This window comes from Haliaeetus leucocephalus, unplaced genomic scaffold (genome assembly GCF_000737465.1).
Source record: "Haliaeetus leucocephalus isolate CR32 unplaced genomic scaffold, Haliaeetus_leucocephalus-4.0 Scaffold932, whole genome shotgun sequence".
In the NCBI taxonomy this organism is placed as follows: domain Eukaryota; kingdom Metazoa; phylum Chordata; class Aves; order Accipitriformes; family Accipitridae; genus Haliaeetus; species Haliaeetus leucocephalus.
Window position 1 is genome coordinate 15,321,009 of NW_010973368.1, and position 10,950 is coordinate 15,331,958.

General features: G+C 46.7%; 1 protein-coding gene across 4 annotated transcripts in view; it reads right to left on the reverse strand.

The window, feature by feature from the left end:
• Positions 1–10,950, reverse strand: part of BCL11B (B-cell CLL/lymphoma 11B (zinc finger protein)) — a 90,790-nt gene that overhangs the window by 72,038 nt on the left and 7,802 nt on the right. For 2 of the 4 annotated variants that reach the window (XM_010583919.1, XM_010583917.1), the window contains exon 2: positions 5,453–5,821. In XM_010583919.1, the coding sequence (XP_010582221.1) occupies positions 5,453–5,821 (369 nt within the window). The remainder of the gene's footprint in view (positions 1–5,452; positions 5,822–10,950) is intronic. The other 2 variants (XM_010583920.1, XM_010583918.1) reach the window with 1 other exon arrangement.

Here is a 10,950-nt window from a genome sequence, read left to right on the forward strand (position 1 = left end):
GGGGGGGGGTGGTCCTGTCACCCCGCCCCGGGGGGGGGGGGGGGGGGGGAGCCGCGGTTGACACCTTCCGTGCATCGCTTCCCCCCCCCCTACTGCTTAGCAACACCAATTAGCAAAACACCTTGCTAAATACCTGGTGAAGCTGCAGAGGAGGAGGAGGAGGAGGAGGAGGCCAGGTAACTCCTCTGTGCTCAGGGAAAGCCTGGCAAACGTGAGGGAAGAAACAAGCCTGGAAAAGCCTCCCAAAAAGGATTGCAGCTACAACCCAAGTTTCTCAGGCTCTGTTGCCACACACTTCTGGAAGCCTCTTCTTCACCTAGTGTTTTTCCTGGCCTGGCTGTGACAAGTCACTCCTGCAAGACCCACCGCCCTGGGGAGGTGCTGGCAGCAGGACCCGGTGCCGCGGCAGCCTCGGGAAGGCGATGGCCCCCAAGCCCCATGGCGGCTCGGCGCTGCTTAGGACACCTCTTCCCAACCTGACCGACATCGCCGCCACCAGCCTCAGGTTGCTTCAGCTCGCGTTTTCCTCTGCTCACGTGTGAAGGCATCATGATGGCTGTCTGAGTCCTACAGTTAATATGGGTGCGCGGGTCCATAATGGTACATTGTAAGTGAATGTCTCAGGGTAGACAGCAATAATAATTAGCTGTCATGATTTGAAAAAAGGATAATCCATGCCATTGAGTTAACAATCACTCACACAACACACATGGATTTAACTAATCTTAATTTGGAGAAAAATAACAATTCTAAATATATCAAATAGCCTATTTCATGGGAACCTGCGGCGGTGTTTATCTCTGGCTTCCAGCACATGCGAGTTATTTAGTTTCTCTCACTGGCAGTTTTACCATTCAAAAGCCTGAAATGAACATTCATGGAGCAGGGGTTGCAGTTAAATCCTGCCTCTGACAGGGAGCCTTTTTTCACGATGCACATCTAGTTCAAGTACATAATGTATAGAGCCTAGCACTGGTGGCCGGGACTGGACGAACGAGGAATTCCAATCAACCCCCTCCCCTTTCCTAGCACCATCTTTGCAGAAATTAACTATGCTGTCTTAATGAACCTCTGCTGCTGGTGTGTTATCGGTCCGCGAGGGTACACTGTCCCAAACGTGTGAACCAGCCAGTGAAGCTGGAGAAGGTCTGGTCCAAGTGGTGCCTGCCCCAGGGAGGCTCCCTCCTCTCTGCTGGGGTTCTCTGCAACCATCCAGCATTAAAAACAAGCGGGCCAGTACTTTTTCTTTAATCTGGATGGCTTCAGAGAGCCCTGCTAACAAACAGCCTGGTGGCCTGTGAGCCCAGCAGGGCCATGAGGAGGACAGGAGATACCATCAGTCAAAGGACAGCAGGAGCCACTTCCCCGGGGCCTTCTTCAGCCAGGACAGGTCACCTGGTTATGCCCAAGCTCTAATAAATATGAAAGATAAAAAGAGGTATAAAATACAATGGTGGACTAATTTTTTCCAAAATACCTGCCAGCAGTGAAGTGAAAGAAGCAGTGACTGATAACTCCTAGCCAACTCATTGGCCTGGCTGTGTTTTGCTGTGCAACAATCTGGTACATCTGTTCGATCCTATCACACCGTCTGTACAAGAGCAGAACTGATTTTCAAACAGGTCAGCCGATTCAAAAAAAAACAAACAACTTTACAGGATAGACTGCTCCTAAGCAAGTCACGTCCTCCCAGTGCCAGCTAACATGCTACCACACACCTTACGGACAGTGGTAACTAAATGAAAGTGCCTTGAAAAGCTTGGATTTGCAAGTTACAAGTCAGGAAAAGATGACAGACTTCATTTTCAGAAGGTCTTTAAAAGCTGATTGTGGAGATAAAGTTGCCTTTGTCTCTACAGTTATCTAGAAATGTCAGTTGGAGATTTGCGTTGCATGCATGTAAATTCTTGCAGACTCCTGAGCTCTACCTGCCTCCCTTGAAGCAGCACAAGGTCTGTTTTGTGGTCAAGAGGCATTCAGTGACCAAAGCAAGCAGAGTTACCAGGAAAGAAAGGCAAAAAAGAAAGAGGGGAGGAAAGACCTCAGGACTCCGGAGCACCCTGCGCCAGGGTGAACGCTCGGTGGGTGCTGCATCCCAACATCCTCGTGCCCAGAGGGAGGAGAGGTGCAATGGCAGAGCCAAGCTCAGCGCTTGATGTACCCTCGCTGCACTCAGCCATGGGAAGCTGTAAGGTTTGGGGGCTTAGTCACACTGCAGAAGGCCACACAAATCATTTTGACCAAATAAAAAGGTCTACAGAAATAACACAAGATCAAGGAGAGGAGCTGAAACCTATTTGAGGGCAGCAGCGGTGGCAGCATATTTCAGGGAGCCAGAGTGGCGAGTGGGTGATTTCTGGTTTCCCTCTTCAAATATAAAGACTCAATTATCTTTGAACAGCTTGCTTTACACATGAATTGACACATTTATTTTACAATAAATAACTGAAAGTTATCTATGTTTCCTTTACTGTTAATCTACACAAAGAAATAATAAACAGAGCTTGTCTACAAAAATGCAACTACTGCAGTCCTCAGAATTCAATTAAGCTAAAATAATTAATGCTTCCACCATATTAAATTACTTTATACATTTGAGCCACTGAAGTTTTTTTATTCTTTAATCTTTTTTTGCCTTTTTATTTAATAAAAAAAAAGTTAGTTTCAAAGTGGGGGGGGGCTGGCTTGGAGGGGGAAAAAGAGCATGATTTGCTGTTAAAATGTAATGGTCTCCTTTAGCTGACACAGCATGTAGAGTGTTTTGTGCCTTTGATTAAAATAACATTTTAAATGCTTTGAACAAACATATCTCCCCATACTTCTAAGGGATTATTTTACATATTTCTTGGTGGAATAAAGAAATTCATTCTTCCTGTCGCAGTACAGAAAGGCTAAGAATATCTTTCGTCACATATAAAGTAAAAATACTGTAGGCTGTTGCATTATTACCAAAAAAATAAAAAAATAAAGGGAGGGGGTGGCGGGGTGGGAGAAAGCTGCCTTAGAGATTAAGTTTCCCTTTTATGAAATCGTATTTAGTCTCTTTTTTTAACAAATCTAACAACAATGCTCTACAGCCGCTCACTGGGAAATACCTTTAATGTTAAATGCAGATTCTGATTTTCTTGGCTAATGCAGAAAGCCTTTCTATTGAAATATAAATAAGGGGTTTGGTATATCCCACTAAAGCCTTTCCAGTGAATGACTTCTGTGGGTTTTTCATGGCTACCCTCCATGGCTGTAATGTGAGGCTTTTATCCTACTATTGAAAACTATCCGCTGCTATTAAAAAAAAATATGGAAGGACACTGCACCTTTTTATCTCGGAGCTGGGCTCCTAATTGAGAAAGCATTATTACTGCACTATTTAGTGGATGTCCCTATCTCCATGCACTGCTGAGAAAATGCCAATCAAATGATAAACCCTTTTATTTTTCTCAATTCAAAATCTTTCCTACATATTTTCATTTGATATTCAGTTTAGTCTGAAAGAGATTAGGTGCTCCAGATTGGCTTTTAAAAATTTTTTTTATGCCTTTTCCACATGTGAACATCCCCTTCATCCCCTCCCCCAGCAGACTTTCTGCACAGCAAAAGCGTGACTTATATTGATGCTGACCCTCAGAAGCTGGGATGGGACAGCACTCTCTCCACTGGGCATAGCCATTGAGGTATTTCGCCATGGACTGAACTTGGGCATAGATTAGTAAGAGGTGAGGTCTGGACTGCAACTACAGCACAGGTCTCCTGGACCAACCTTACTAAGTACTAGGCGCCCTCTGCAAGGGGCTGAGTGTCATCAGCTCACACAGAGATCAACAGCTATTGAGAGTGCTCAGCACCATCCGGGAGGCCTTCAGCAGAGTGGAAGAAAAGGTCCTGAACACTTCTCTTCTGCTCCCACCCAATGGGAAGGAAATCTAGCCCTCAAAGCTGCTATACCATGAGGTAGTCATCTCAGCCAAGAAATGCATTCACAACTGCAAAAGGATGGGGAAAGCTGAAAAAGCATGAGGAAAGGACAGGGTCAGGTCTTACAGTAGGGTTGCTTACAATGCTACAGCACAGGCTGCCACTGCTGATGTCCCCAGAGCTACCAGCTGCCCCGTGCCAAGATGGTGACTGCACCCAAAAAAGATTCCTGGAAGTCAACAGGGTCATCAATGGATGGCTTATGCCCTCTCCTAAGGGGCAGATCATCTGGAGATCTGAAGACTGCAGCAGTTCAAAGCCCACATCCTCATTTTTGTGATGGCCAAGCCCATCAGAGATGCTGGGGACTGACTTGGAGACCTCCAATGCTAAAAGCAGGCATCTCTTAAGCTTCAATTGTAAAGATAGGAGCCTCTCACAAGTCTTCTGGGGATCCCCTTGAGGGAACATCTCCACTACAGGCAGGATCCTGGACTGTCAGATCTGATCCCATAGGGTAACTCCTAGAGAAACTGGGATAGTGGCAGCAAAGACAAATTACCACTGGTCTTCTGCATGGGATACAGTCGGTTTGAACAAAAAAGGCCCATTTGAGGGGAGATCCTGCTGTGTAAGATAAAACCCCCACTCACTAGCAGGGAACAGAGCCTTCCTTTCACCGCTGCAGAGGGGAGGAACGCCCTGCACGACGGAAGCGGCCCCACGCCGGGCGCTCTGCAGGAACCGCTGCACAGCAGCTCGCCCAGGTGGATACCATCACCGCCTGCCCACCTCTGAGCCGGGGAGGCCCGCTGAGTAAACGTCAACTGCACCACGTAGGAGAGTTTAAGGAAGAGGAATGCCTGCAATTTGCTCACCCAGGCCAGCCTGTGCTCTCGTCTCCGCATTCCAAAGCGCCATTTGGGGAGTGCACGTGAATGGAAGTGTCGCCCACCCAGCTCCAGCCACGCGCAGAGACCCAGGACAGGCGGCACAGGCAGCTGACATCTACCCCAGCGGAAGGACCAAGCAAGGACCTAATGAACCCCTGCTTTAGTCCTTAAAACCAAATCTTCTTCCCGCTGCAGTCAGTGGGAAGAGGATTTTTCCACTGAATTCAGTGGGCTTGGGATTCGCTCCTTCGCAGCGGGTCTGCATGTGACAAAGGGTATCTGAACTGGACTGAATTGAGCATCTCACCGAAGTCCCCTACCCCTCCGCCACTGCTACCTGCTTAAGGATGCTCCTGAAGTGGTTTCTGACCCCAGCCTTCTGCTTTTTCCTACATGTACAGGCTGTCCCTTGGCTCTCCCAGGGGACTGAGAAGCCTCTCTCTCTGGGAGCTGGCCCTGCGCAGATAGCTACACTGAATTAAACATGGGGTGGAGAGTCCTGCTGAGCCCTGCTGAGCCGTGAGGATCCTCCAGACCGATGGCTCCTATAAAGACCTGTTACTGAAGCCTCTGTTTCATGGCTCTTTCTAGAGGGCTCTCGTTAAAAGATTACCTAGGCAGTTGATTGAGTGTAAAACATGCTGTACCTGCAATGTTCTCCTGCTTGGGGCAAATTCCTTTTGTAGGCGTGAGAAGACGGTCTTCTTCATCGGGTGTGACTTGGATCCCGATTTCCACTGGCTCTGACACTTTCCTGAGCTCGGCGCGTGAGGAGGGGGGAGGGCTGCTCTTATCCATGCTCTTTTCATAGCAGGCACCACCAGTGCCATTGCACTGTTTTCTCTTGTGCTCTATAAAAACCAAGATGTCTCCCAGCGGGAAGTTCATCTGACACTGTCCACAGGTTAACAAGTCGGGGTCTGTCCCGCCTGCGGTGATGCTGATGCCGCCTGGCTCTGCTATTGCCAGGCTCTCATCCTCGTCGGCGAGTGCCGGTTCCACATGGTCAGCCTCTGCTTTACATGGACAAGGAGAAAGAGGGAGGAAAGGGATGAGGGGAGAAGAGAAAGAGATTGCTTTGAATGTTCACAGACTCTGAAGGATGCATCACGAGAGGCCCAGCCTCCCCCCACCCCCCCAAAGAAGCCAAGCCTGATGAGATCTTTCTTTTATTTTTCAGCTTTTCCGCTCTCCCAGAATGATTTCAATATACTTTGCAACCAAGCCTGCCTGAAACAAAATGGAAAGGCTGACCTGGCATAGCTTTCCTGACAGCTCCTTCCCACTGCTGCCAGCACTGCAAGGATATCAGCAAAGAGCCATTTTGCGAACGTTCGAGCCCCGAGTCACTTTCTGAAATAGTTCCTCTCTTTTTATCCCACCTTCTCATTCCCACCGCGTCTCCCAGCCATCTGGCCAAGGCCCCATCCAGCAAAGCTTATGCACTCAAACCTCTCCTCCTATTTCAGAGAGAGGGGGAAAGCTTGTGTGCTCCAAACAAGCAGGATCAGGCTCCCTGTGGCATACAAAATTAGCACCACCTTGTCCCATTACAAAGATACCGGCAAGGTTAAGTGACCAGCCATTAGCAAGAATTACAGCAAACTATTTGCAAGGGTATGGTACGCAGGATACAGTCTCACGAGAAGTTAAGGGGTTTTAAAATCGTGTACAGTGGGAAAGAGAATGAGGCACTTATTTAACATACTGGAATATTGGCTGAGCCTGAAATCTTCCACTCTATTTTCCTGATGTCAAATAACCCTGCAGTTGCTATATAGGTTAATAAAAGTTTTTTGTTTAAGTCTTGCCCGTGGACCTGGTGGATTTCATACCATTACCCCCAAAGACTGGGAAAGCATTTCTGAGTGACCTGCATCAGTTTTTAAGAAATAAGTAACTTCTCATTTCACAATTAATAAAACACAGTGCATTTTTAATGGGTATTTAGAAGATAATTCTTACATTATAAAATAATTATGGATCACCATCCATTTCTGGGGCAAAACGTGGGTTTTAGTTTGTTTTCTCTTGTTCTGCTGTGTAACTGCCAAATCATACAAACCTTGGTCTTTACTCAGGCAAAATTTCCACTGACTTTTGCCTAAGGCTGTTTTGCCTCTGCAAGGACTATAGGATTTGGGCTGAACAAAACAGAGGAACTAACAGTATGTAAATCAGCGAGTGAGACCTCTAATCGAATCAGGATTAAAGGAATAGGAGGAAAAATGTTCTCTATTAGCCCAAGCAGTTTGCTTATGGATTTCCTGGGGAAAGCAAGTCACCCAAATATCTCAAAGAAGTAAGACTGAGATAAACAGATGTTATAATCCAGATCTGGATTCTCCTCCTAGCCGAAAACAAAAGGCATTTTGTCCCACTCTTCAGCAAATTGCAAAAAAACCACATAGGAAAGGGACAAGAGGTAGAAGGTGAAATGTATTACCTGGCAACAAAAGTGGTTGAGCCTTGAAAAAGGCAGTTTAGAAAAAGAATCGCCCCCATTTTTGCCTTCCAGAATAAATACTTGATCGGTGTATCTACCAGCTGTATTACATCAGAGCTCACTAACAGCAGAGCGGAGAGCAGCAGCAGCACCAGCAGGAAAAAGACGGGGACCCCAGAGAAGTGCCCAAGCAGGGACCATCCTGCTGGAGCAAACGATGGGCACAGGAAGGCTTCGGTTTCCTAACTCACACCAAGCTTACCAAATACACAGCACAGTACTCGTTCTGAAAACCCTTAATTAACTTTTCCCCCTTAATCTAAGTTTAAAAGGAGTTTGAAGACAATACTACATAATTAATTCACCAATTTATATCATGAAAAGATGCCTCCTTGCCTTAGTGAAAATGTAACCATAACCTTGTGCTGAACAGGGACTGCTGGGAAGGGAGCGGATGCCTGCAAACAGTGTGTCACGATGCAAAAGGTAATTATTTAGTGCTGCGGTTCCCTTTAATGATCTAACATTGAGCAATATTGTTTATATTGAAGGGAGCTTGCACCTTTAATTACCAATTACATATACATCATTTTAAAGCCAAAAGAAAAGGACTGTGAAAAGGGTCCTTTAGAAATGTGCGCACTATTTCTAGGAAGAATTCCTATTAAGGGGGAGCAGTGTGTCAAAATATTAAAAAAAAAAACCCATAGAGAGAGGCACACACTGGCACGCAGATACACACGCGGGAGATGGGACAAAGAGCTGGAAAAGACAACACGAAAACAGGAACTGAACCAAGGGTCATAAGGAAAAAAGGTGGCAGAGGGGGAAAATGCTTCTTACTAGCTTCACCAAACATTCCTGTAAAGCCTTCAGATTAAAGTCTGTCTCTTAAATTACAAACACTGAATTTTTGCATTTATATATATGTAACAAATAAAAAGAAAAGCACAGATCTCAACTTGATTATCTTTTTGATGTGAGGATTTTTTTTTTTGCCTGTGATTTACATTGTGCTCTTCAGAAAATGTAGCAAAACTGCTGCATTTGATAAGGGTCCTGACCAGGCATCTGTGGAAACATGAAGGAGGTTTGAACAGCTAAACTGTTGCAAATTCTTTCTTTTCAGTTCTACACTTCATTTGAATATTAGTTAAATCCACATATGCCTATTCGCTTACACTCGCTCACTCTCTCTTTCCAAGGACTCTGCAATGGCATTTTTTTAAAAATAACATCTGGTATTCCTTCATATTTTGGCAGTCATCACATTACCAAAAATCAGCTTTTCGTTTTCTTGGTACACCGAGCCCTCGTGATCAGTAGTAATTGGGTTTCAAACTATCAAAAGATTTTTTTACTCGACTCTATTTCTGATTTGAGCTTAATAAATCACCAAGCATGAGACCATCCGTACACCCAATAACGCAGAAGCTATATTACATCCCCTTATTCGGGACATGGAAAACAGATACAAAAGAATGAAAAACAAAATACTGAATAGATCTTCAGACACGTTTTATCCATGGCAATTTGGATTTTTATTTTTTTTTTAAACTCGGAATGAAAAAAAAAAAAGAAAAGGCTTCCTATTGACAACTCAATTAAGCCATTAAAAACCTACATTCAAGTAACATTACAGCAGAGATTTAAAACCCACAAAGGAAAAGAGAAAAAAGCCTGCAAGTCCAGCCCATAACGCATCGGGTCATGCCTGGTTAATACAACAGCCAAGATCTTAGGCTGTTTAAGGAGTCCTTTAATACTAATGGGGCAATCTGGGCCAGTCTCAATCTAAAGTTCTGACTCCCCTTGTGTCTGTGGGTTTCAAATGAGTTGCTTCACATTATTTGAATTTAACTTTGTGGTTTTATTGCTGTTTGTTGGTAGCTGGGTTTGGGGGGAGGAGGGTGTTTCCTCACGAGTATTTACTTAAAATTAATTTATATTTTTTTTAAGAAGGAGAAATCAAGGCACACAAAAAAGGAGAATGAAAAACATCTCATCTCCCTTACGTGGGAAAAGGAAAAAAAAATGCAAACGAGCTATTTCCATCCAGGACTCATGCCCTGGTTCTTCCAGGTGTGTTAAGGTGTGCCCGGCATTTTTCTTGCACCCAGAGATTCTTCCGAAGAGGACTGCCTTGGCGTTGCCTGCCTAAGGAGCACAGCGAGTTGGGACGGGCAATCTATGGGGACGTGAGTGACACTTGTTATCCAGTGGCTTCATGAAATTAATGCAGCCGGAGAATCTAAACCATTTGCTCTACTCTGAAAAGCATTACACTTGCTGGCTGGACTCTAAGCAGCATCTCCAAGCTCTCTGGCTGCCTCCCATGGCAAAATACAGTGGACAAACCCCTCAACTCCATAAAGGCACTGTCACAAAACCACCAGCGCTCCTGCTTCAGCATGGTGACATCATTAGAGCATATGCGCCCCATGCAAACAATACTCTCATGCCCAGTATTAAAGCGAATGCACATGCTAACTACTTTCTGCCTGTCAGATGTCTCAAATTCGTACCCATTAACAGTGAAAAAGACTGTGTTACTAAAAATCATTTCCAAGGCCTCAAAGGACGGAACCGTGGATGCTTGTTCACAGCATTTGGGTGAGGCTGGGTCGAGGCAGCAGTAATTTTTTTTTGGCCTTTTTATTGCACTGCAGAACCAAGGTAAGAAGGGATCTAAAAGTGGCCAACTTATTCTCTTCCTTATTCTTCCCGATCTGCAGTATCAGGAGGAGGCAGAGAAAGGGGGAATAGGGAACGTTTTGGTGCCGGGCCAAAGCATTGCGTGTGAAACCTCCCCTCCGTGGCTGGTTTCTGCACAAATCGATAACGGGACGGTTAAGGCGAGCGCTGCCAGCGCCTTCGCCACAGAGGTGCTGCTGGGTGCCCTGCCTGCCCCGGCACCCCGCTACGGACACCGCCCGCCTCGTGCCCACCTGGGGGGGCGAAGCAGGGGCTGCCCCAGGGCCACCCATCTCTGGGACCAGCTGGGGCTGCCCAGGGTCCGCCTCGGGGGTACGGCTCCCGGTGCCCAGGCGTGCCGCAGCGCGCCGAGCACGCCGTTCCCCGCACGCAGTCGCTGCTGTCTTGAAGGCGCATCCAGAAAGAGCTCAGCCCAGCCGGGGAGCGAGCACAAAGAAGTGACTCGCTCTTCAGGGTGTTGGCCCAAAGCAGGCCTGAAAATGATGTCCCCTCAATCAACACCCACATGTCACATTTACTGTAACATCAACGTGCTTAACGGAAATAGCGCCGATCACATGCTCTCTAGCTGGGTTATCGCCGCGATCGGTGTCAGGATCCTCGCTGCACAAAGACTAACGCTGCGCAAAGCGGGCGATGCGGCTCCTCACCGTCGAAGTTTATCAATAACCTGTTTTCAGAGCCTCCCCGCAGCTGCAAGGTGCAAGAGTCGAGCTTCTGCCTATGTATTGCATCAGCATCAGGCTCAGCGGTACTAGGCACCGCTTATCTGCCATCAATTTTTAATTTTTCTGAGGGCTGACAAACAATCGTTCAGAGTGCGTTACATTTTTTCTCAACAGAAGTCTGAGGCTGACTCGGCCAAAAGAGGCGACTGGATGGGGAAGCCCCAGAAACACGGGGGGCCCCGCAGCTCTGCCGCACTTTCCGAGCGACGGCTCCCACACACAAAGGCGGCCGGAGCGGCGGCGAACCTCCGCCGCG